At 38.5% G+C, this 27,597-nt stretch overlaps 1 protein-coding gene across 3 annotated transcripts; it reads right to left on the reverse strand.

Moving 5' to 3' along the window:
* LOC105233509 (neurotactin) lies at positions 1–27,170 on the reverse strand. 3 transcript variants are annotated; one of them, XM_011215612.4, is made up of 4 exons: positions 26,726–27,170; positions 3,008–3,851; positions 2,629–2,936; positions 1–2,531 (listed from the first exon to the last, which is right to left on the reverse strand). In XM_011215612.4, the coding sequence occupies exons 2-4, from the start codon at positions 3,678–3,680 to the stop codon at positions 897–899; spliced, it is 2,616 nt and encodes an 871-aa protein (XP_011213914.2). In that variant the 5' UTR covers positions 3,681–3,851; positions 26,726–27,170; the 3' UTR covers positions 1–896. The 3 variants fall into 3 exon arrangements, with proteins under 3 accessions (XP_011213914.2, XP_019848474.2, XP_029409350.2); XM_019992915.3 differs by lacking the exon at positions 26,726–27,170 and adding an exon at positions 4,193–4,329; XM_029553490.2 differs by lacking the exon at positions 26,726–27,170 and adding an exon at positions 4,026–4,156.
* Between the last annotated feature and the right edge of the window lie 427 nt (positions 27,171–27,597).

The raw sequence follows: 27,597 nt of genomic DNA on the forward strand, positions 1-27,597 counted from the left end.
TTTGTTTTGGTTTTTCACTTCTCAAGTAATTTTTACACATTTTTATTTTAATTTATTCGTATTTGCATTTTGTATGTATATGAGTGTTTGTGTGTGTATGTTTATGTTTTGTGTTGGTGTTTACGCTAAATTTACATAAAATACGGACTTACACATATATGTTGTATAAAAATCATACTTTAAACTTATGTATGTGGTGGTGTCGCCACAATGATTCGAATCAATGAATTTAGAAATCGCGTTCGCTGCAAATGATTTCGTTTAAATTTAAAAATAAATTTAATTTTATTAACTCTTAATTTAATTTCATTTATTATTTAAATTAAATTTACATATAAAAACTAGCATTGCTTAGCCACTAAGTGTTTTTATTAATTCTCAATAATTAATAATTCATATTATTTACGCATAAAAAAACTAAAAAACAAATAAACTTCCGCATTCTTTTCTTTGTTTTTGTTTTGAGTAAAAAAATATTGTATAAAAAGAAGAAATTCAGTTGTAAAAATTTCATATAAAGTCGGTATGTAAAGCGCCAGAGAAAACATGCGCCATCCAACTTATACCCTTCACTGTGTTTTTAGATTCTTCCCATGCACGCCTATGAGTGTCCGTCTTTTCTTTATACTTTATATGGTTTTTGTGGGTTGGTTGGGAGCTACTGCTTGTCATTCAACTTGTTCAGTTCGTATAAATGCAATCGTTTATGTATGTGTGTGTGTGTAAGTCTGTGTATGAAACGTCGATGCGCTGGACTCTGTACGGCTCCCATTTTCTCTTGCTGCTGTCGCATTATTTATTTCGCTCTTAGTCCACAGCCACGCACACTTTACTCGTTCACTTAACACATCGGCTTATGCTTCGTTACTCGTCATTCCGCCCTTAGGCCGACCCGCTTAGTCGACACGTGCATAGCGCGGCACAATATCGTGGCTAATCCAGAAATTACAGTTCGGGTGATCTTGCTGTGGCAACGGATCTTGCGCGATATTCAGCACTCGTCGACTTGGGTCATATTGAGGTACGGTTCCGTGTGAGATGTAGTAGTAGAACAGCTGTTGCATGGATGACATGAATCGTCGCTGCTCGGCTGTGTGCGGCTCATAGCGGCCGAGTATGGCGAGCACGTCTGTATCGACGGTGGTCAATTGATTCTCTCCCTCACCTTGCTGCACCACATAGAACGGCACAGATGGTTGCAGACGCGCATTGGTCAAGAGCGGGCAGATGGTGCGTATGTCGGTAATCATGGCGATTAAGTTGCGGTAGTTTGTCGCGTTGTAGAGTCGTATGGCTTCGTCGGTTAGATTGAGTGCGCCAATTTTCGAGGCTGCAATGAATGCGCGTACCTCTTCGGCAGTCCAGTTGGCGTGGCGTTGACGCAGCTGCTCGCTGTGCGCTTCATGCGCTGTTGTGCCCATGACGAGTTTCGGTTGGCCGGTATGTTCTTCTTTCCAGGCGTCGGCGGGGTGACGTTGCAGGAAGCTGCCATCCAACACAAGCCATTCATGATGCGTACTGGGATTTTCGTCTGTGGTTGGTATGTCTGCAGGGAAGTGCAACCAGGTATCTGGTGTGGCGGCCCAAATTTGCTCGGTCGTTGAGCTGCGTAAGCAATTGATGTCGGCGCAATCTAATGACTTTGCAAATTGTTCATTGCGCTTTTCCGACTCCTCCAAAGGCTTACCAGGGAAAATGGCTGACGATGATGAAACCCAAGCATTCTTATACAGACCTTCGATCTTGTTAGAGGTTACAAGGGCGGAAACAAGCGTACCACCAGCACGATGACCAAGTAGAGTCACAGCTTTGGGATCACCACCGAAATGCGCGATGTTCAGTTGAACCCACCTTAGCGCGGCAATGATATCGGAGAGTGCATAGTTGCCCGAAGTACGTGGGTAGGCGTCTTTGGTGAGCGCGTCCAATGCAAGGAAACCAAATGCACCTAAACGGAAGTTCGGGCGCACAAACACAACATCATGTGAGCGTGAATAGCGTGCCGATGGTCGGAGAACACCAGGTGATGGACCAGTTAAAGTCTCGGCGCCGATCAACACAATAACCGGCACTGGGCTGTTGTAACGCACATGTGGCGTGACAACGTCTAAGTACAGACAGTCCTCATCGCCCACAATGGTACCGTTACTCAATCGCTGTGTGCAGTAATTGCTCACATTGTGTGCTTTCAGGGTACCATTCCAGCAATCATCGATGCCACCAATGGGTTGCGCAGGACGCCAACGTTGTTCATTTACGGGTGGTAGAGCATACGGTATGCCACGGAATGCGAACGCGCCATCCTCTTGGAGTCCCTCAACCATGCCACAACCAGTAACGGCGTCCATGAAACGTCCCTCACGTACGGGCGGTGAGGTGAGTGTCTCCAGCGAGAGAACATAGCCGATCACACCAATGAGCACGATGAAAAGCAGAACACCGAGCACGATCAGACCATCATCCGGGGAACAGCGGTACGAAAGCAAGCGTTCGGCGAAAGAAATTGGTGCTTCAGGCTCCTCGGGAGATTTCTAAAAACCAAACACATTTTACTTAGTATAGTACTGTGAGTTGTATATTTTTGAAACACATTAAAATGCATTCGTGTGTACCAAATCGATAACTCACCTCTTCCGTTCCCTCTTGTTTAATTTCACCACTTGGGGTCTTCTTCAGTTTCACAGGATCTTCGGTGCCATTGTTCTTAGCTGGCGCTTTATCAACACAATCTTGATCTTTCAACGAGTCATCGAGCGTCTCCATTGAGGCGAGTCCTGCTTTGCCCATACCCAGTTCCACATCGTCATCCGTCCGCTTTCTCGGTATCATATTTGCAATCGGCAATTTGATGGCATTCAAAAGACCGCGTTTCTGTGGTAGCGCATCTGAGGCATTGTTTGTCTCACCATCAGCAGCAGCTGCCTCAGCGGTAGCTTCTAAAGATCATAAAGAAAACTATATATTTAGAAAGTGAAACTAAATACCATGTTTTGTACTGCAAACTCACCACTCTTCGCATCGGCATCGCCATTTGCTGTTTGTTTGTTCTGTTGCTTTTCGGCAGCCGGTTTGCGCACGAAAAAGTTGCGCAAGCGCTCACCAAAATTACTACGCGGCTTTTCCTCTTTCTTCGGTTTGCCCTCGCCGTTTGCCGCTTCGGTTGGCACTTCATCTTTATTTTCACGCTCCAAAAGTTCGCCATCGGCACCATCACCATCAGCCTTGGGTTTGTTTTTCATAAAGAAACCGGGCAATTTCAAGCCACCAATCGGTATCTTCATTGGTTTGACCTCACGATCTTCAGTGGAGATCTTCTTTTCATCGCCATCTTCAGTTTTACCGGCGTCCGGTATGTCTATTATCTCCTCGCCACTGCCACCATTCGCCTTCACCGGCTGTGCTTCAGCGTCAGCACCAGCGGAAAGCTTTTCCACCGATTGAGTTGGCGACTTTTTAGTGCTGGGTGTTGGCGTTGTTGGTTTTGAGTTGGCAGCCTTTTTCTTCTCCGTGTTGGGACTTGGGTTCTTGTCTTTTGCGCCGACATTTTCTGTTTGCTGCTCAGCGCCGACGGCGTCCTCTTTTTTGTCGAGCATTTTGTCGGTCTCTTTCGGTTCGTCAACTGCCTCTTGTTGTGGTGTAGTTTCTGATGGTCCTGTCTCCTTCTCTTCCAGCTCGCCCATGCTTTGTGTTGCTATTCGTTGATCTTTCTGTGTGTTATCGGTGCTTATGCTGCCGACTTTTTATAAATATCTAAACGAGGGTTGTTTGTTTGTGATTTGGTGAGAGTTGAGTTAAAATTTGGCGAGTTTCGCAAGTCTCTTGAGTTCGTACGACAGTTTTATGGAAAATATCTGAAAGTAACAAGCAATGATAATACATTATTTACTATTTAATTGAGAGTGAAACTGGTTTTGTGGTTGCAAATTAGTGTTTTTTACTGTTATTTAAACAACAAAATCAAAACAGCTGTTTTTCGAAAACATTTAAAAACTGAGATAGTAGCTTAAAAGAGATCCTAAACTCACTACTCGCAAATTTAAATAAAAAAATGGCCGCCAAAGAATGATTCTTTTTTTTCACAATGTTGTTATTTACTTTTGGAAACCTCAGAGATGAGCGCGGCAGTCTCAATCTCTTTGAAAAATTTGTTTTGTTTACTGTTTGATTATTTTCTGATTAATTTCCAACACACCTTTACACATACATATGTAAATTATTTATACAGTTTTTTTTGAAGCTTTGGTTCAAATCACAGAGAAAATTATCAATTTCTTCAATAAATATATCACTAATGACGACGGGAAGACGCGCACAACCTCTGTTTATAGAAGCGCATGCAAGACTGCTTAGCATTCAAATCCTCTTTCAGGGAATGTTTCTTTTTTCAATACAAAGGCAAGCAGCACACAAAGAGCTGCTCTCTGTTCAACAAGATACACATAATCCTCCACACAGGCTCACTCGCTTACCGCCGAAAACAACAATTATTTATGTCCTTTGCGTTTACCTTTCACTCAGGTAGCGAAAAGACATAAAAAAGGCATTTGGAAGCGAGAAGTTGCAAGCGCGTAGTTTTCCGTTGGCAAAATTTCGAAAAAGAAAATTCCTTCATTGGTTTTTCCTGACATTTGCGAGGGTTTGACGTTTTGGTAAACGCAACCTGAAAGTAGGTAGCGCGCTCAGTAGACGACACCCGAACGTTAAGACGGCAGGCAGTCAAGTCAGCAGCTCAGTTAGTGAGCACATCTGTACATCTGTACATACATACATATGTACCTTATAGTCAACTGCCATCAACCGAATGCGACTTGGCTTTATGGCTTCAAATTTCTCGTTGGTTGTTGTTGTTGGTTGTGCCTGCCTGTGGCGATCAAGGGTAGAAATGCCACAAAAATCACGAGCATGAAATTTTCAACTCTCGAACAATGGTAAGAACTCTAGCTTAAGTCTTGCGCGGATGTGTGTGTACTTTTGTGTTTGTATCTATTGGAGATGGCGCATTTTCCCTTTTTATTGAAAATGTATTTCGTGTTCAGCTTCAAATTTCATAATTTTTACGCACGTATCCAGTTTAAAATGAAGTCCTGTGAATTCGCGAACTATATGTTCTATATGTTTGTATATTCGAAGAGTAACAACGGTTTCAAGTAGTAGTACTATCTCCCAATGAACCGAAATTTTGTAAATAATCAATATAAGTATACATACATATGTATATGTTTTTGGAAGCTAGTGCAACACAAATCTCAGATTCTGTAATACAAATTCAAAACCTTCCATCATCCGAATATCATAGGCTCACCGACAAGGCTCGACGAGCAGATATACTGCATACAAAGTGTGCGGTTATAAGGACATATGAGTACTTAAGTTCAGATATGAAAGGCTCCAAATTTAATGAGTGAAGAAAGTAGTATGTTGAATAGTCTGTTATTGACTGAACTTCACAGTTAACACAGTATGAAAGCATCAACGACGGCACTAAGGCTGTTATCTCACATTATTCACCATACTATCGGAGAATTTTGTGAATAACATACATATGTAGGTATGATGGTCATTCGAAAGAACATTGTTGGCCGTTGAGTCCAATTTTCCATGACTCTTTCGAGCGTTTCAACTTGTCACTCGCGTATGACACGCGCTATGTTTTGCTCCAAGGCCTGAATCGAAGCGCAATTGCCCGCAAAGATCTTTAGATCTTACATATTCCCACTGAAAAAAGTCTAACGGTATGTTATCACACGGCCAATCGACCGGATTAAACGTCAAATTATCTGCTCAATAATCAATGGATTTATGCGATGTGCGGGAAGTGTTGCCTTTTTGTTGACACCAAATGTCGCCGAGATCACGAGTTTCAATTTCAGGCACAGAATAGTCGGTTATCATGTCGCGTTAATGGTCACCATTGACGGTTACTTTCTCAACGGGAACATTTTTGAAGAAATATGAACCGATGATCCCACCAGCCCACAAACCAACCCAAACTGTTGTTTTTTTGGAGGTTATGAATCTCTTCAGGTTGCTCTTCGTTCCAAATGCTGAAATTTTGCTTGTCTACATGCCCATTGAACCAAAAATAAGCTGAACAAAATTTGGCTCGAAAACGTCAGATCTTCTTGGAACTTTTTCAGAGCTCATAGAGCGAAGCAAAGCCAATGCAATTTAAGATTCCGACGTTAATGCGCCAAGTCGTTGTATACGTCAGCCCGAGTTGACGTGAACGGCGCCAAAACGACTCTTCACGATCTTCGTGTACACTCTCGAGTACGGCTGCTATGTATATTTTTTTCACTGCGTACTGGACGTGGCCTATTCGGTCGAATATTATCCAATAATGACTGCTGGGATTCAAGATAGGTGATGGAGATGCGAATAGTACGCTCAGTGGGTCGATTATGTTGACCATAAGTTAAGCGAAACACATTCTTTACAGAGCGTGAATTTTCTTAATAAAGTTGAACGATTTGTAAAGGTTGTTCGGGCGTCAGTCTTACCATGATGAATTAAAAAACAATACTGAACAAAAAACAACATGACATCTTGACACCAATCACGTGCGGTCTGTCTGAAAAGGTTATTCAAAAAAGTCCCTCCAATTGGATCACTCGTTAGTTATTGTTCTGATAAATATGGGGTCTGTCAGTTGTCATATAAAAAGCAAATCTCAAATCAATGTGCTTACATGCTTCTGATTCACTTTTATAAATAATATGTATACATACATATATACGAGTACTAGAGGACCCGCCTACGTTTTACTGTGGCTGATACATAGGTAGTACTACTAATACCATCTATATGATTTCTATTAGTTAGATTATAAGTATTAGTTAAGGGGTAATCGCATTTTTGATGAAGCAACAAAAATGAATCAAAAAGCATTTCGTGCGTTAAGAAAGAATTGGTTTTTGGGGTAAAAATACTATTGAATTTGATGAGTTGGAAATTGTACGCATATATGTATTCATCGTTCCCATTTAACCCTCTATAACGTATGGTAGACCACAGGCAACAAACCGTTTCACCTTTCTAAATTCTACTCGTAGTAATTTTTTTCGTCTTGTCAAGCAATGTAGAATGTAGTCTACACTCCATTCCTCTAATCAAGCATAAGCAAAAACAAACTAAGTGCCGTTACTTTTTTCCAATGAAGCTTTTCTTCAGTGAAAGTCGGGCACTGGCCTCAATGTGCGGAAAAAAAATCCGATGCAAAATCCCGAAATGTGCCGCGTTCACTCACACGGTGTGTGAAAAGTGCGGGTTAGCTTTATGCTATACCAAAAACAATAATTGTTTCAAGAACTTTCATTTGTCCTGAAGGATTTCCATTTTACTCATAATTTTGCCCACTTTCTTTATCACTGTTACTCATTGTTTCCTGTAAGCTGTACACTCCCTTTTTTTTGTGTTATATGTGTTATAAATAAAAAGTAAAAAAAAAAATAATAATTTCTGTATATTTTTCCATAAAACTAAACCGATTCCACTAAAAATAGTTAATTTGGAGGTTTTGAGTTATAGAGGGTTAAATATTGTATTGCTCGGTGCAATGCTTCGAAAAGATTTCTGTATATCTCAAATTTTAATAGACCTTTTTATCAACACTTCATTTATGCCCTTATTTTTTTATGCCAGACCTTTTGCAATTTTAAATTGCCTGTCAAGATACCCCCTCCAATAGTTAGCAGGTATGAAAAAAATGTTATAGCTACCCATAGATGTATTGAATCACCCAATTTATTACTTAAGAACGAACTCTGTCCTCAGTTGTCGCCTTCTACTTTGGCATCGTTTTGTTTAATGCACGTTTACGCCAATTTAAGGTTTGAATATTGGATACTGCGATGGTAGCGCCATCTATCCATCAAATCGGTCAAACATTCCAAAATTAACAATTGATTAAAAATGAAAAAATAATAATTAAAAAAACATTTTCCAGTGGACCAAATTGTAAATCTAAACCATTCTCGAATCTCCTTGAACATACACACAAAATTTCATCAAAATCGGTCCATCCGTTTAGGAGCAGTTCAAATGCAAACACACGGTCAGAAGATTTATATATATAAAGACTAGCTGACCCCGCAGCCGTTGTCCTGCGTGAAATTATATGCTTTGAAATGAAAAGAAATTTGAAATGAAAATTCATATTGTGTTGATATCATTTAATTGAGATTTTTCTACATTTTTTTCAATGTAACGCAGCTTGATAAACAACATTTTTTGGTTTCTGTCCCGGTGCGTTAATGTACAGAGAAGATGGTTTTCCAACTCGTGTGCACGCCACTTATATCTGGCCGTGTGAAAAACATAGCATTTTCAAATTTATGTCACCCACTATGCGACTATCCTGTTGATCGTCATCTCAAATTCAATTTTCACTGGAAACGGAATACATTTGAGCTGAAATGCAAATCGTTAGAACTCAAAGGAATTCGTACAATCAAGCATTCTGCGCCCTTGTTTTCGATGGGTGCTTCACAATCAGTCGGGTTTCATTACACAGTTTCGGTGCATGAAGATTGCGAAACATAATAATGACAGGTCCAACTTTGAGACGCACAGGATGCGGTGGCATACCAAGCCTCTCCAAAGAATTTAGAAATTTCACTGGATAATTGACGGCGTCGTCGTCATTGTCAAGATGATCGATTGATTTGTATGAACGCAAGTCTCCCGGAATTTGACTTTGAATCTTCCAGTTTAAGTCATCAACATCGGTATTTTTGGCAGCTAACATTGCGCGTGCACTTAAGGAATCGTAGTTACGATAATTTGGCCAATGTCCGAACATTCGTGATGAGTTCATCTTTCGTGAATTGATAAAGGGAAGATGGAATTGATATCGAACCACCGGAAGTATCAACCGTTATTATTGTAACCATTTTCCAATTTTTAGCGAAGACGATGTAAAATGTCTTTGACAATCTTTATATCGAAAAGTATGCGAACTTCCATTTTCATTCCAGTGATTAACGTGTTCCAGCATTTGTAATTGCTGGCTTACTTCTCCAAAACTTTCACATATTCCCATATACCATTCACAGTAAACAATGACTCAAAATAAAGTTGAAACCGCGTACCTTAATCAATAGCAACCGAAGGTAGAAACAATCGTTGTTTTTCGGGTGGATGTGTGTAAATTCGTCCTAATGCATTAGTTTAATAAGACACCTGGATGTCAATCTACTGGTTGGCCTTGCTTTCTGCGTAAACTATTTCTTCGACGATGCATCCCAATTATAATATCAAAGTATTTCCGAATGTCCTTGCAAATGGATCACTGACGAAAGTTGTACTTCCTTTGGTCACGTATTCCAAACGTATTTTATCGATTTCACCAAACTGCAATACTAAACACTGATATGAGTTTTGAATGTGAATTAGACAATAATGGTGAATACAGTACGATCCATGTGTTGTAAACTTCGATATTCACTCTTCTAAGTTGAATGCTGAACGTTCTGTTATCTGGTGAGCGACGCCGATAGAGTGATATCTACCATTTCTAGTTGTGCTTCCGAAAGAAAAGCAGAGTGAATAGTGTTTCGTGCAATTATTGTCAGACATACAACCGAAGTGGGATTGTAATGTCCGCAAGGTCCATGAATCATATTATGGTGTAACCATCATCCAAAGAAGAATGTGTGCATGCAAAATAGAGGTTTTTGCCACTCAACAAAAGTACATCTCATCCAACAGCACCACATATACGTTGCTTCAAGATAAAGACAATCAAACATCGTAACTGTTGTAGGAAAAGTCGTGCTGTAACATCGTGACGATTCACTTGCTGATTGACCGCGAATTATAATTCCGAAACGTATGTCTCCGCATCCTGGGAGTACTTCTTGCCTTGCCTTGCCTTGGCCTGCCATACTTTGTTGGCAAAAAGAAACACCGACCGATATTAGGTCGACCTCTTGGTGGCTTCGTAACAATTTCAATCTGCAATTGACCTCTTTGTGTGAAACACACGTAAAGTTTTCACTGAATAATTTTCAATAATTTTTCTTTTGAATAGACGAAAAAAAAGCAAGCGACCGAAATTGAACGAATCAAATAATTTACAAATCAAATATTGAAAAAACAAAATAAACAAAAAATTGAAAAAAAAATGTGTATGGAAAAACTTTACTTTTTAGAAATGTCCAATTTTCCGACTTTTCCTCATAATGATATATATCCAACGATATCGCCTTTACTTTGGCATCGTTTTGTTTCATACACGTTTACGCCAATTTAAGGTTTGAATATTGGATACTGCGATGGTAGCGCCATCTATCGATCAAACATTACAAAATTAAAAATTGATTAAAAATGAAAAAATAATTTAAAAAACATTTTCCAGTGGACCAAATTGTAAACATAAACCTTTCCCGAATCTCCTTGAACGTATCCGTTTAGGAGCAATCTCAAGGCAAACACACGGTCAGAAGATTTATATATATAAAGATATATCCAACGATATCGCCTTTTTACTTTGGGCATCGTTTTGTTTCATACACGTTTACGCCAATTTAAGGTTTGAATATTGGATACTGCGATGGTAAGCGCCATCTATCGATCAAACATTACAAAATTAAAAAATTGATTAAAAATGAAAAAATAATAAAAAAAAAACATTTTCCAGTGGACCAAATTGTAAATCTAAACCATTCTCGAATCTCCTTGAACATACACACAAAATTTCATCAAAATCGGTCCATCCGTTTAGGAGCAGTTCAAATGCAAACACACGGTCAGAAGATTTATATATAAAGATACATATATTTTGTGTTGAAATGTATACATTTGTATGTCTCTCTTCGCATCACTTTGCTTCTTTCACACTAAAGTTTTCCATAAATCAGAAGTTAAACAGATCTTTGGAGTTGCGACTTAACAAAAGATTTTAAGCCACAAAGTCTGCGAAGTGTCAAAGCTGAACAGCTTCAAGGAAACTCCATCCCTAAAACTTATGAAATTTGAAAATTGATTAAAAAAATGGAAAATATTTCCATTTAAAGTGTATGTGTGTGTGTGTGACACATTCATTGAAGCATCATATTTTATATAGGTCAGCGATTGTAACTCACACATACAATATGTACATACACATAAACACGAATGCTGCCCTCAGCACTTGTGTGCGTGTAAAAGTGTCAAAAGCTCAAATCAAATCTAATAAATACTCAGAGCCTAGGCATTCCTCCATAAAGAGGAGGGAAATAATTTCATTATTTTTCGAATTTAACATGACTACAAAAACAACTGCGGCTGATATTCAAACGAAAGATTGTGAGGCATTACAAGCGGCACACAAAGCAACCGTTGAGATTACAACAAATAAAACAAACAAACATCAAAAACAGGGTTCGTAAGGTCATCTGGCACCAACACCACTAAGCTGCCAGCGCTTGGGCCAATGGATCGCGCCGAATCCCGCTGGAGCAGCCGCTTGCCACGAATGTTGCCACAACGCGTTGTCAACGCCCGAATCAGTCGCTCGGCAAATGCCATTAAATTTGAACTTAAAGTTCAATCGCTGGTGTCTTAATCTGTGTCCTAATCGCGCTTGCTGGCGCAAACGGGTGAGTGCATCATCAGCACACACGCACACACACACACAGCCGCACTGTTGCATGCGTGCAATGAGGAAATTAAGAGATTTACATACATTGCATCAGTGTGTGTGTGTGTGTGCTTTAATATTTGAAAATGCGTGTTGAGGAATTGGTGCGTGGCGCGCACGGATGACACTGGCAAGCAGGCGGCAGGCATTAAGAGCAGCGTGCAACAACAAAAACAGCAAAAATTCGCTGGCTATGGCGGCACCAGCGCGGAATGTGCCACTTCTGCTCGCCATGTGGAAGCCGATTCATTGCGTATTAGCTGCAAAATAAAAAAAAAACAACAACAAGTAGTTGCATCACAAACAATGTGCGGCACCAACAACACAAGGCATGCATACGAGCGCCCGAAATGCCGTTGCGTGCCGCTGCAACGCAAGGAATTAGAGTTGAAAGTGCACGTAATTCCTTCTTGTTGTTGCTTTAATTACATGACAGTAACAGTTCGCATAGCGTTTGCTTTTCATGTTGTTGTTTGCTTTTATTTCTGCTGTTGCTGCTGCCGCCAGCTTTGCCAGAGATATTTGTGTGACGCAGTAAGCGCGTCTATTTGGAGCGCGATTAGGGTCAGCAGAGTAATTATGCAACATGCACTGTGCCAGCGACTCAACGCAACAACAACAACAACACAATTTACATACTTTTGCACATCTGAGCTGACAGCAAAGAAGGCGGAAAGCACGAATAATCATCTGAGGCACACGCAGCAGAGTCACAAAGGCCCGCAAACGGCGCTAAGCAGACGCATCTATTGTCGCTGGAAGACTGTTGCGCACGAGCAACATTTGCAATTGCAATTAAATCCATGAAAGTTCGTCTGTTTGTGCAAAGTACAAATTCATATTGCGAAAAACTGTGACAAAAGTCTTTGATATTAACGTACAGTAGGCCGGCGAAAAATTAGGAGCATTGCATTTTCACTCCCCTAAGAAAGTTATTTTCTTTATAAGTTAAATGGTGTGTTTCAAAAACGATAAGGGCACTCTCAGCTTCGAGCAGAACCGAATCCGTAAAGCTTCGTTTTCGAACGTATACACATATTGGTAGTCGAAAAAGTCTTTTCGTATTTTGTCAATAGATGTCGTTGCGGTCGTATATCTCCAGGGAAGAATTCCACGCAAGAGACCGATGAAATTTGTGAAGTTCACGGAGACGATGCTGTAACAGTTCAAGTAGCACAACAATGGTTCGCTCGTTTCGGTTCCGGAAATTCCGATGTGAAAGATGCACCTCGCTCTGGTCGACCTATCGTTGAAAAAGTCGATGAAATTATGGAAAAACGATTGACCAGGACCATCACATAAGGTGCCATGACATCGCTAAGAAACTTAACATTCATCATCAAACGGGTTTGAACCATTTAAAAAAGGCCGGCTACAAAAAGAAGCTCGATGTTTGGGTACCACATGAATTGTCACTGAAAAATTTAATGGACCGAATTAACATCTGCGATTCTTTGGTAAAACGAAATGAAATCGAACCATTTATGAAGCGAATGGTAACAGGAGACAAAAGATGGATCAAATACGACAATAATGTTCGCAAAAGATCATGGTCCAAGAAAAAAGAGCATGGTCCAAGTTTACTGTCAACAACTGATAGATTGAAGCAAGCAATCGAAAAAACAGAGAGGGCTTCGTCTTCCATCAGGATAACGCTAGAACACACACATCTTTGATGACTCGGTAAAAACTGGGAAAGCTTGGCTGGGAAGTTTCGATGCATCCACCATACAACCCTGACCTTGCGCCATCGGACTACCATTGTTTCGGTCAATGCAGAACTTCCTTAAGGGAGTAAAGTTGGCTTCAAGAGAAGCCTGTGAAAATTACTTGCCGCAGTTTTTCACCAGAACCAGAAAAGTTTTAAACTGATGGAATAATGTCTCTAGCACAAAAATGGCAAAATATGGTCGACAAAAATTGTATATATTTGGTTCATTAAAGTTCAAATAAAAAAAAAATGAAGTTTGATTTGAAATACGAAAAGACTTTTTCGACTTCCTAATATATGGAACTTATCTTTATAACAGCAAGATCCGATTGCGTTTCTATAAAAAATACTAGTGAAATGAAGATGTAACATAGAGGAGACTTGTAGAAGTTTCCAAAAGTTTGCCCGCTAGACCGTTCTTTGAGAATTAAGTGAAAACATTGGTTCTAATACTAAGCCAACATCAACAATATTATAAATTTCAAAGCAATTTACAACATCTTAGACTGACTAAGCCGCTGAGAGGACACTGTGAAAATATTTTATGCATATGTATGTTGGTTTATGCGAAGTAATTACGACGCTGCAACTTTAATTGTGACAAATTAATGGCAAGTGATGTCTTTAAGATAATTCATTACAAAGAGATGAGAAACTCTAGCATTAGAATGTCAAAAATAGACTGGGTCAGACAACTCTGCTATATTTAGCACAATTGTTTCATGGCGTTCATGATGACGCTGCCGAGAACGCTAACACAAATGACCTGCAAGTTGTTGGCAGTACTTAAACGCTTGTGAGAAACCAGTGGCCAGTGGGAGGAAGTGAACTCTGCCACCACTTCTCAAAGACAATACACGCAACAGCGAAACCACATGCAGACAAACTGGAAAACGAAATTAACATACGCCTAGCATTAGTCTCGCACTTAATTGAAGCACTTAAGCGTCGCACACATACACAGAAACAATAAAAAGAAACTTTAAAATAAGCGAATATCACGAAAGTCCGCTTTAGCTAATCAAAATAACACCTCTGAATCTTAACTCTCGCCACTGTTTACCTCAATTGGAAGGTGCTTTAGTTTCCCCTCGCTTTTTCGGCTGTAAAGGGTGCGTGAGCAGTCATTGTGGTTCGTAATTTGTCGGCGTCTGTCAGGAAATAAATTAAAACTAGACAAAAAATAGTCGCGGAAGCGTAATTAAAAAACGTGTGTTGAACATGCGATGCACGAAATTCGGTACGCAGCTACCACCCGCAAACACTGGACGCACATTCGTGTGCAATAAGCGGAGGCCGAGCAGCGAGGGTCGTCTATCAAATTCACGCTGCTGCTGCGCTGCACGTGAGGAAAATGCGTTTGGAAAGGCAGCCAGCGGCGGCATTGTCCAAAAAGTGTTATTGTTTTATGACACAACAGAAAATTCACACATGTCAACATTCGCAGGTATCCGAAGAAGCATACTGAGGAGTGGACATATGTGGCACATTATTTACACTGCGAGAAATTTAACAAATTTGAGTTGTGTAATGCTGGCATCAGAGAATATTAAAACTTATTCATATTTGTTTGAATGTTTTATTATTTTTTAAGGCGTTACGAGGATGTCTTCGGGCCTTTTTTCAACAAGTTTTTTCTCATAAAAAAATTAAATATTTTTTTTTTAGAATTTTTTATTGTAACAAACATACACTATTAACAAAGAAATTCTGAAAATTTTGAAAAAAAAAAGTATTTTGAACTCGGACATTGCGATGCCATTTCCGGTGACCCCTCGGAAAAAAGATGCGCCTGAGTTTGCAGGATAACTCCTTACAGGATCATCGAAAGTGAAAAAATACGTGTTTCAGTTAAAACCTTAACTTAGAACTTGGACGAAACAAAAAACTGGATTTTTCGAAAATTTCGAATTTTTTTCAAATAGTTGTAATCTAAAAAATCCTTCGTCCAACAATTGTATCTCAAAGACCTGTGATAAATTTCATGAAGATCGGTTGAGTAATTCTCGAGAAATCTTGCCAACCGACTTCAAAACCACAGTTTCGAGAAAAACGCTTTAAAGAAGGCGCACTTAGCCTAGCTAACCTCAAGCGCACAAGTTTTCAAGTCTGCATCCCCGAATCCGAGTAATAGATCAATTTGAAAATTTAAGACAATATTCTAGAGGTGTTGTAGAATTTAATAAGACTATAAAAATTCGATTTTTTGGAACCCGTAAACGCATGTAACTCCTTAAAGGAAAAGAGTATATATTTTAGAAGTTGAAAAAAAAATTTAAGTTTTATGAGCAGTTTCTTCCAAGATTTTCATAACAATTCACTAGTCTTTGAAATCAGTAAAATAGCAAGAAAACTAAAATAAAATCCAAATTAATTCTGAATTTACCCATAAACAGCCATGTTTATACATTTCCTCGTTTACCTTGGTAAAAGAACTACATTTATTTGCAGTGTATGCTTCCAAATTAAAAGTAAATTTAAGTACAAATAACTATTAGACTATTTTAGATAATAAGGCAATTTGTAAACCGCAGGTGGTGAGGCACAAGCCCAACGAATAAGTCACCCTGAAAAGCCAAAAGGGACCACAACTCACATTAATGTCCTGAGGAAAAGTGTAACATGCGGTAGCTGCGCCTAAATGTAGACTACATAAATAGTATTTAACGGGTTTAGATAATCAGTTTAATTGCTTGCCATTATGGTGAACATAAAATTTAACAAACAATTCAAAAAAAAGGCTGACTAAAATATTGGAAAGGCGCTGGAGGCCGGAAATTAAAGAAATAACTGTTGATTGGCTATTTGCAGCGGTCGCATAAGGGTTATAGCGTGAAGGAAGAAAATGGAAGCAGAAGTTATTGGGGTTAACTATCGTACTGAATTTATGGGTTTTTACATTATTGAGTTAAAAAACTGATTTGACCAATAAAGAAGAAAAATAACTGATTTCTGATTGCTTTAAAATTTTTGGGTAAATTTGTTATGGTATTGAAATTGATTTGAGCGATGAGTACATTAAAGAATATGTATGTAAAGCTAGAATATACCGTTAAAGACTTATTGGGATGTGAGAGGAAGGCAAAGTTATTAAGTAACTGGCCTGCTCTGTACCGTCATTTCAAGCTTTAGGGAGGATATTTTTAGTATTGCAACTGCAATTACTGTTGTAAAGCATTATTACTGTTGTAAAACGGTAAATACAGCGTAAGCAACGGCATGAATTCAACATTTCTACTAAATAATTGTAGTGAGGTGATAATGATCACAATGGTGACACATGTACACCAACAACAACAACAACCTGTGCGTTTCGAAAAACAATAATAATAATCCATAATTCTTATATCGCTGCAGGGACACGCACATAGTCGTGCAACAGTGCACCAACCAGGCCGGTCGGCTTCATATATATATCATAAATACATACATACATACACTAACGAGACCTTTATATATTTCCGTTTCTAGTACGAGCCTTGTCGCTTCATGTCTGCGCTGCAGTGAAGCATGCCACGCCACAAAGCGAGTTACTTTATGGTCGGCATATGCGCCTATAATCGTAAAATGTGGTGGGGCCTGCAACCGGCCGACAGCAGACTGTGCATTGTCAATAGGGAAGTAGTGAATAACAACGGATTTGAATGTGGGTGTGAAGTGGAGCGCATAAGCCCCGCAAATACGCCACAATCTGGCAGCGGCAGCGCGCTCTTTCGCGCTCAGGACACATGGCGGCATATAATTTATTAAAAACGCACTAGTGCAGCAATTTGAAAAATGTGGCAAAATCGCGCGGCAGGAAATTGCACTTACTCTACTCTAGCAGGGGACTGAGCTCCTGGGGACCGTGAATTTATGCTTACGACTTTATGCTCTTACAACAAATACGAATTGTAGCATTTCAAATAAAATCCATTAAAGGATATAAATAAAGGAGCGGCCGGGTCAACGGCCGCAAGACGGTTGGATACCTCAGAATATTACAAAAAGTGAAATGCAAAACAACAACAAAATAACAACAGCAGTTGCGGCTGCTCCGTCAGGTGAACACGCGATATTTATGCTCGCAAACAAGCATTTGTGTATGAGCAAATGGTGCAGCAAGGTATCGTAAAAATTAATTGTTGTATTGTGGACTGGCTGCAATTAGAACAAACGCAAAAAACAACAAAAAACATCAATTGCGGCGCGATTAAATTAATGTACTCACCAGAAACACCAAAGCGCACAGCAATTTGGAAGCAACTAATTTGTGTGTAGGCACTCTGAATGTATAGAGTTTTTCAGAAAAATAGCTTTTCTTCGAATGGAAGACTCCGCACGTACGACCACCCACGGCTTTATTTGAAATAATGCGACTGTAATTTATAACAAATTAAAAGCCATTATCAGACACAATGCAGAAATGTGAGTACATGCCCTGTAGGAAAATTTTGAAACACCAACAAGACTTGTTGATTTCTCTGCGATAATCCTAAATAATGACTATTTTACTATATCTTCTTCAGAATTATTTCATACAGCAGTAGATTGAAGAAGTCGCATGATAGGGAGTCATCTTGTCTTGAGCCTCATTTGGTATCGAACGGCCCGAAAAGGTCCTATCGATTATGACGGTATTTGCCATATCTTTTGAAAGGTTCATATAAACGCCCTCTCCCACCATTATGTAATCGCAGAGAACAAATATTTTACAAAAAGCATTGCAAAATTCACACAGGGTCTTCATAAAGCTAAGGCGCTGACGGTAAACCCCGTCTTACACTCGTATTTGCGACAAAGCACCGCTGGCAATTGCAGCTATTTGTGGAGTGCGCCGCCAGACAATCAAAACAGTGTCAAACATCAATTTAAATGCAAACAAAACCACAAAAACCTAAACTATTGGCGCTAGACGCCAGCGTTAGTGGAGGCGAGCTCCGACGAGTAACTGAAATATTGGCAGATGGGTTTAGTGTGTGTTGTCTGCGCGACGTGTGTTGGAGTGTGACTCTGCTTGGCTGGTTGCGCGCTTCCTGAGCGTGGCAAATGCACTTAGTTTTTGGTTGTTCGTCGCCAGACGCTGCACGATATGTCACACTTAGAAAAACGTGCGGCGCCAGCTTTGCACTTACTTTTGTCAGACATTTTTTGTGTCTCCAGTTAAATGGCAATAAACATATCGGAGGTGTGTATGTATGTGTGAGTTGTAGTAAAATGTTTGGTACAGTTCTTTAAGCTGTAGAGCAAAAGACAATAAGAATGTATGGAGAGCCAGGGCTCTTGCTCAAATAGTGAGGTTCACAGAAAATTCCTTTCTGAAAAGAGGTAAGCGTCTAATGCTGGTTCAAAAGAATTATATTTGCAAAAATTTACATATATATTTATGTTGAGCCAAGTGCAATAAGCTTAAGCTCGTGCAAGCCTTAAATGGCATAAATTGGACTTAATTAAGGAGAATCTTGATCGTTTTTTAGCCTTTGTTGTAGGGTACTTGGCGCAATAGGAATTAGTTTTACAATTCCCGAAGAAATGGATTTAAGGGGTTTCACGGGTTTCACGGCTTCAAAAATATATATTCGTATATGTAGTATTTTTTAATTCTATAACATTTCTAGAATATGGTCTAAATGCTCAAGTTGATATCTTTGGAGACAAAGCCTTGAAAAGTTGCGCGCTTGCGGTGAGATATATAGTCACTTAAGGGGTTACATGGTTTTACAGGTTTAAAAAATCGTTTTTTTTATTGTCCTATTATATTCTACAACATCCCTAAAATATTGCCCTCAAGTTTCAAGTTGATTCGAGTAATAGTTTCGGAGCTATAGCCTTGAGAACTTGTGCGCTCGAAGCTAGCTAGGCTGAGTGCGCCTGTGTTTTTGAAGTCGGTTGGCAAGATTTCTCGAGAACTACTCAACCGACCTTTATGAAATTTTACACAGGTCTTTGAGATACAATTCTTAAAGACTTGAATGAAGGATTGTTTTTATCGATTACAACTATTTAAAAAAAAATTCGCGGAAGTTTCCCTGAAATTTTCAGTTTTTTGTAAAAATGTTTGCCAAAAATCCAATTTTCATTTTTTTCTTTCGTCTAAGTTCTAAGTTAAGGTTTTAACTAAGTATTTTTTAACTTTAGATGATAAGGAGTTATTCGGCCAACGCAGGCGCATCTTTCTTCCGAGGGGTCACCGAAAATGGCGTCGCAATGGCCAAGTTTAAAATATTCTTGTCCAAAAATTTCAGAATTTCTTTGTCAATAGTGTATGTTTGTAACAATCCAAAATTCTTATAAAATATTTAATTTTTTAAATGAGAAAAAATTTGTTGAAAAAATGATGTTTTTACCCGAGGAAACCCATGTAACCCCCTAAAGCTTTAAATCCGTTTAGAAAACAGGGAAACTGTATTTTCAAAGTCGGTTGTCAAGATTTCTCGCGGACTATTCATTCTATCTTAATTTACAAAGTCTTGATCGAATGATTTTTTTTTTTCAATTACAACTATTTGAAAAAATTTCGAGAAGAGTTCACAAAAATTTGGATTTTATTTGTAAAAACGTCTGCCAAAAAAGCAATTTTCACTATTTTTGTTTTGAATTTTGAATATTTTCTTATGAAAATTTCACAAAATCTTTCTAAATATGTATCTTTGGAATAAAAAAAAAGTTTGAATAAAATATTTAATTTTTTATATAAAAGTTTTTTTTTGAAAATAGGCTGTTATTTGTTCGACGAAACCCATGTAACCCCTTAATACACTACTATTTTTTATTTTTATTTTTTATTTTTTTTTTTGGAGATTTTTTAAGTTTTTTTTTAATAAATGTATATATAAGATAATATGCCTGTATATGGAAACACTCTTGAAATGCGTGCATTGTAATGAAGTTATTATGCAAATAATGCCCGTTACCGGAGAGATTTGGCACACGCCGAATAAATTGGGTTTTAAATTGCCTAACATTTTGAATTGCCAGAAAATTGGCCTCGATCCATATGTGTCTGTATGTATGTGCATGCGGACGCTCAAGCGCTGGCTGTCGGCCGCTGGCAGTCCATTATCTCTAGGTAATCAGTCACGTGTCGATTTTCGCATATAAAATATGCATGCCTGTGTACGTGCGAGTGTGTGCACATGCATTTTCCATTTCTTGTAACCAATTACTTTTATGCTCTAAGCATATTTCCGGGAAATTGCTGGCACACAAACGCACATTCACATTTGTATTTAACAAAAGCGGAGATATTCAAGCTGCCACATTTATCAAAAGCCTTGAATAAGTCAATCAAAAAAGCAGACAATTTCAAAACATTTTGAAAGGCGCTACTTAAAGACCAATTTTATACGAAATTTATAATGAAAGAAATAATTAGAGAAGTAAAACATGAAAAATTAACCAAATTTCCACATTTCCTCCAATTGACTGACTGATTTTGATTAAAGTCGGCATTGGTTACATCTAATTCATTGCGGTTACTTTCAAATCGTTTGCCCTTTCGTTTTAATACAACAACTATTACAACAATTACGGTGTTGCAGCATCTCAGACAGCAACGAATTCGCCGTTACATTACAATAATTGCAGGCGATTAGCGCCAGTAGCTCCCTTTGATCTGCATAAATATAAGGAAATGTATATCTATGTGTGTGTATGTATGTAAACCAAGAGTATTACGAAATATGTTTGTAAACGCACAATCTCCTCTACACAAATTAATATTCTTGTAATTGAGTTTTTCATTCGCACCGCTAATGACCAACGTCAACGCTCCATGAAGGGGGAAGAAGCTAACTGCTTCCTCATCTACATTATTCATAAAGAGCCAATACACACACAAACACAGTTACAAATGTTCTAAATCAGTTCAAGTTGCTCAGTACTACCAGCTGCCCTACACTGTACCCTGCGGTTGCCAGACCAAAGTTTTAACTGCCCACTCTGCAGTGGTCGGCTGGCTACCGCAACCGGTGAAGTGCCTGCGAGTGCTTAAAGGGCACGAGTGGGCCGACCTCGACGACGTTGATGGTCGAAAAAGTGGCTTTAGCTGCTGCATTGACTGATGGCCAGTAGCCCTATCATAATGGGTTTGGGTTTTGTGTTCGTTTTGCTTTTTCGGTGACTCGCAGGCTGAAGTGCACGGCAGCGACCAGCAACAAATTAAGTTCATTAGAACGTGTACAACAAAAAAAAATGAAAAACATAAATAAAAAAATATTTTCACAGAATTTGTAAGCATTATGAAGTGTCTAACCACTCAGCGCTGGTCAGTATTTTTACATTGGCGCTTTTTCGGTTGGTATTAATTGAAGCGCGTTTTGTTTAATGCTTTGTGGTGATGTACTTCCAAATCATAGATGTGAGATTTTCGCTCAGACGCAAAACAAGATTTAACGAGCAGCAATAAAAAGAGTTTTCCCAAACAATCGCAGCATGTTCATTTTGTTATCGAGTTTTAAGTGGCGAAGCCCACGCGCTAGCTGAAGTGTTCTAGCGCCTACAAGCTTGCTTTTGGAGTACTTGCGGTTTGCTAGAATTCTATTTTTTCCCTCTGTGATGTTTCGGAAAAAAATCAAAATAAATAAAAAAGGAAAAGTAGAAGGGTTTAAACCAAAGAGGCGCAGCATTCATAAAAAGTATGTGGGCGTGTGCTGTGGTTTCCTCAATCTCCTGCATTATTTGAGTTATATTTATAGCTTGGGAATTGCTGTTAACGAGGTTCATAAACATATTTGATGGGTAAACTTTGTTGTTTAATGAAAATATTTTTTATCTCGCCCTCGCTTTATAAATCTACTGAAGATTTTATTTTTAAGTAATTATTTATTTTTTTTTTCAAGCAGTCTTTCGACTTTCATGGTAATAAGTTGATTTTTAATATTCACGCTGAAATGTAGGCAACATAATAGTGCAATTATGTGTTATTGCGGCTCAAAAGTATATTTTGCATTATGATTTCTGCCAATGATTTTTCGAACAGTTCGACGATAGCTACAAAGTTTGCTGCCAGATGCTGAGGCAACAATGTTAAGGGGTTACATGGGTTTCGTCGGGTAAAAAAAGCCTTTTTACAAAAAATTTTTGAAAAAAATATTTTAAACTCAGCCATTGCAACGCCATTTCCGGTGACCCCTCGGTAAAAAGATGCGCAGGATAACTTCTTACGGGATCATCTAAAGTGAAAAAATATGTGTTTTAGCGCTGAAACCTTAACTTAGAACTTGGACGAAGGAAAAAAAGGACTGAAAAAAAGGACGAGAAATCTTGTCAACTGACTTCAAAAACACAGTTTCGAGAAGACGGCACACTTAGCCTAGCTAGCCTCGAGCGCTCAAGTTCTCAAGGCTGTATATTCGAAACTATTACTCGGATCAACTTGAAAATAGAGGACAATAATCTAGAGGTGTTGTAGAATTTAATAAGACAATAAATCAACTTTTTGAAACCCGTAAACCCATGTAGCCACTTAATAGAATATATGAAATTTACTTGATTTTTGGGAAGACAACGTATTTTCTCTTACAAACAATTTGTAAATATGTTTATCGTCAAACTATAAAGAGAGCAAGTAAGCGCTAAGATACAAACATCTTATACTCTCTCTTAAATGTAATTAGGCACATGCAGCAACAACAACGCACACATTTATCAGTGTCAATGTCAACAGTGTAAGTGCCATCAAGCGGGCACTCACACACACACATACATATACTTCAGTACACCTTCAACAAATAAACTATGAAGGGGTACAGTGCTTGCAACATAACAACGCAGTTACACGTGAGATCACGCGTGCAACATGGCGCTACAACAAACATTGTAAATTATGCGTGATGCCACAGAGAGATAGGCGCAGCTGTCTATGGATCCTCCAACTATGCAAAGAGCAAGCAAAGGTGCGCGTCACACACATACACATACACACATAAATGTATGCATAAGTGCGTGCGTGTTTGTTTAGAGGTAAGTACCCGCATGCATGCCGCCAGATAAAAAACCCACAGTTCCAACCGATTCTGTGGACCCTGCACTGCGCGCTTGTTGCGACATTTAATTGCCGCCAGCGAAGCACGCACACACACACACATATAAATCAACAGATTTATAGCGGAAATGCAAACAAACGAATTGAAGTTAAACATTTGACCCAGGCCAACAAAATTTTCGGAGAAAAAACGAAGACATAAAAAATAGCTCAGGCGAAAGAGCGACTAAGTGTGGCCAAGACCTTGTTGCAACAAAAGCAACTTTTGAGAAACACATAATACGACTTGACGTGTGCACATGTATGTATATGTGTGTCTTCGGCTTGGTTAGTGCGATGGCTATCTTTTGAGAATATAGACGCAGCCCTACATTCGAGCGCTGTCTTCTAGCGGCGTGCAGCTGCAACGCGCTCATAATGTCTTTCCCAAAAAAGTGTTTGTAAACAAAAAAAATTGTTTACATTGAGTAGGGGTGTTGTTGTTGTTGTTGTCGCGTTTTTTGTTGCGTGGCTTTTCGGAAAAGTGTTGAAATTGCTGTGTTTTGTTTATCGAATCAAGAAGCGAAGATCACATTTTTCATTGGAATTTTGTTTACATTGTTGTTGCCTAAAACGGCCACGATGTTTTGAAGTGAAGGCGGGAAAAACGCGCTCTCAAGTAGGGGAAGCGCAATTGCAGCGCACGCTGTCAAAGGAGAAGTGCTTTTTTGCTTCACAGATTTCTGTTACTTTGTATTGATTGCCTTAACATACACACACACATACATACATACGCCTTTGTACAATTGTAAGAATACAAAATAAAAAGTGAAAGAACGGAAAGGGCCGTCAAGCCGTCAGGCCAATAGAGTATTCACACCCGAATTGTCGAGCGCCTTGCCGTTGATGGCATTATTGGTGCGGCGCTTTCCTCGAGCCACTTCATTTGCATGTAAACAAAGGCAGTCCGTGCTGGAAATGCAGAAAGCGCGCACTTGAGCCAAAAAGTTTTCCAAATCTATTGTTTGTTTCTGAAATTGGGGTCGCCATGCAGCAAATATTCATGTGCCCCTACATATACACACATATGCATCTTTATAAGTACAACAATAAATCATAGAAATTCCGAAATTCAAACTGAAAATGGGCGTTTTTGTTGTGCTGAACTAGCGGTTGTAGTTGTTAGTAGTTGGCTTGGCGGAAGTTAGGCTTCGCTGCTTCTTTGCCGCGGGCATGCCATGCAGCTGCGCGTGCAACAGTTGCCACCAAAAGTACAAAACCATGTCATTAATGTTGGTTAGCTTAACGGTTTGTACAATTTTCACCTACCCATCAAGCCAAGCTGGAGTGGTTAATGATTTTTAACATTTTTTTTAAGTTGTTTTTGAGTTTTTTTTCTGTTAAATTTTTTGCCTTTGTTAGATTAAGATTAATGATTTACGTTGAGGGGAGGCTTTACTGATTTATGTAACGCTAAAAACATAGTAAAAAATGTAAAAATAGAAACAAAGAGTTGGAAAAGTATTGAAATACTTGCACATACAAGTAAACAGCTTGTTGTGTACCTTTAATTAATGCAGCTGATTAAGATTTCGAAGCTGGCGCCCACGGAGAGCTTGGTAAACAATGCTACTGCCTGCTGCCCTAATGACAGTGGTTAGTGTTTTTAATCACTTTCTTTTTAACAAAATACCTTAAAGAAAATTGTTAACTGTTGTTTTGGTTGGCGTTCAAATCAATCAAATTTAAGACATTCACACGCATGTGCCCGAGGTAACACATTGCCACGTGCAAGTGGTGGTTACAAATGTAGTAGACACTATTTTTTGTATAACGTTATTTTTGAAAAAAAAAAATTATAATAATATGCAATGGTTCGAGTTTTTCGTTGACACTAAATATCGTTTAACTTCGTATAAGTTGAAAACAGTATTAGGGTGGGAATAAATTTTTTTTTTGCATTGTACTCTGAAAATATATTTTTAGACACTTCTGCGAAAATCTCTCCAAGTATAAGCTCTTAACTGTAATCGTTAGGTCCTCCGCCTTACACTTTTTTATTATACCCTGAACAGGGTATACTATTAAGTTTGTCACGAAGTTTGTAACACCCAGAAGGAAGCGTCGGAGACCCTATAAAGTATATATATAATTGATCAGTATGTTGAGCTGAGTCGATTTAGCCATGTCCGTCTGTCTGTATATATACGAACTAGTCCCACAGTTTTTAAGATATCGTTTTGAAATTTTGCAAACGTCATTTTCTCTTTAAGAAGCTGCTCATTTGTCGGAACTGCCGATATCGGACCACTATAACATTTAGCTGCCATACAAACTGAACGATCGGAATCGAGTTCTTGTATGGAAAACTTTTGCAGTTGACAAGATATATTCACTCAATTTGGGTTAGATTATTTTCTAAGGCTACAATGTATTCTCCGAAGAAATTGTTCCGATCTGCTTACTATAGCATATAGCTGCCAAACAAACCAAACGATCGAAATCAAGGGCTTGTATGGTAAACTTTCGCATTTGATGTGGTATTACTCCGAAAAAATTGTTCAGATCGGATTACTATAGCATATAGCTTCTATATAAACTGAACACATAGTTACTAAAAGAAATGCACCTGTGAAGGGTATATTATCTTCGGTGCAGCCGAAGTTAACGTTTTTTCTTGTTTTTAGCTTATTATTATCAGATATACATATGTATGTACATATCTTGATTCTTACTACTTGAAACAAATATTTCGCTTCAGAGGTTTTGTAAAAAATTGAATGCTCTTCAAAAGAACTATTCCGATTTTTTCGTATACCCGGCCGTTCAAAATATATGAATGGTTGAAATTCGATTATTTTAAAGTTTTTTTTTCTCATGAGTTGAACTCAATGAAAAAAATAATTTCGAGTCCACTTTGATTTGAGCTGAAATGACAGACAGTACGTCAACACTATTATGCGAATGCGTAAGAATATTTTCGAGAATAGTAAAAGTTAATGGCGCTCAATCGAAAGAATATAATAATTATATATAAAGGATTTATGTTTATTGTTATTAATCCCTCTGAATATAAATGTACAATATTATTTATGGGTAAAAATATTTCGCTTTACCACATAATATTCAATACATGTATGTATGTATATGTAGCATAAAGTGTTCCGCTCTCAAATTTAACCAATATATAACCATTTTATAACCAAAACTCAAATTTTGTTTCAATAGGTGGTTTATATATATCCTTCGCCTATAAGTTTATGAAAAGTGATGTTACATTATTTTGCATTTTAGGCGACGAAATGTAATCCTGATTACAAAAAAAAAAAATATTGTGAAATTCTTCATCACATAATTATTTGACCCATTCTTATTCATTATATTTATGCATGTAAAACAAAATTTCACATACACATACACATATCAGGTTCAAAGGTAAAGTGATACGTACATTCAGTCAAATTTTATCCAAATTCAATTGCATATCCTGCAGACTTCCACGACACACAGCATCCGCTCGCTTGAATTTTATGTCTTTTCAAAAAAGAGCTAACTTTCACTTTAATGATGAAATCACCAACTAAAAATCACTTAGAGGTTTGTTATCCTTTCTATATTGGATATGTATTTTGTTTTTGTTTTTTTTTTCGATTTTCAATCGTTTGCTCGAATCTTTCGTTCGATATAACTTTCCAATAAATAGTAGTTTACAATTGTAAATAATATTTATTTGTTGTTTTTATAAACACTGCACAAGTAACTTTGAAATAATCCAAATGTTTCACTTGAAATTCATGCAATCAATGAAATCCAGCTGTACCAAAGCGCGATTCCCCAAACGAGTTGTGCACTTATCCGTAATATGTTGCGCGACGGTCCAAAGCGGTTTTCAAACTACACGCCGGGACGCGAAAAACATGAAAAATAGGGAAAAAGCAGCGCGTCACCCAACCGCGGCGAATGAATGCAACTGGAAGCGAGTAAGCGAAAGAGAGGAAGAGAGAGCGAGCGCGTGTGCAACATAAACTTGGTTTCCGCCAGAAAAACACTTTCCAATTGTGATGGCATACAATTCCAATAGAAAAAGTGCGCTTGTGTGTGTGTATGCAACTGATGATTATGTTTTTATGCCAGCAGCAGACATGGAAAGCCGTGATCACAACTTGTGAGCCACTATTTTAAGGGATGGACGAGGCAAAGCACAGAGAAAGAGCAGACGACCAAAGAGTGGTTGCTACAAATTTCATGCGATAGGTGAAAAGAAAGAGTATATGGATGTATGTATCAATGCACACACACTCGCTTGGAAGGCAACATAGAGCG

The sequence above is a fragment of the Bactrocera dorsalis genome, chromosome 5 (genome assembly GCF_023373825.1).
Source record: "Bactrocera dorsalis isolate Fly_Bdor chromosome 5, ASM2337382v1, whole genome shotgun sequence".
Lineage (NCBI taxonomy): Eukaryota > Metazoa > Arthropoda > Insecta > Diptera > Tephritidae > Bactrocera > Bactrocera dorsalis.

Excerpts from the sequence above, each read along its gene's own strand:
- LOC105233509 (XM_011215612.4), bottom strand. The coding sequence starts at position 3,680 with ATGGGCGAGCTGGAAGAGAAGGAGACAGGACCATCAGAAACTACACCA. Across the intron at positions 2,937-3,007 it reads CGATGCCGATGCGAAGAGTG|AAGCTACCGCTGAGGCAGCT; the intron begins GTGAGTTTGCAG and ends TATGATCTTTAG. Across the intron at positions 2,532-2,628 it reads AACAAGAGGGAACGGAAGAG|AAATCTCCCGAGGAGCCTGA; the intron begins GTGAGTTATCGA and ends TTTGGTTTTTAG.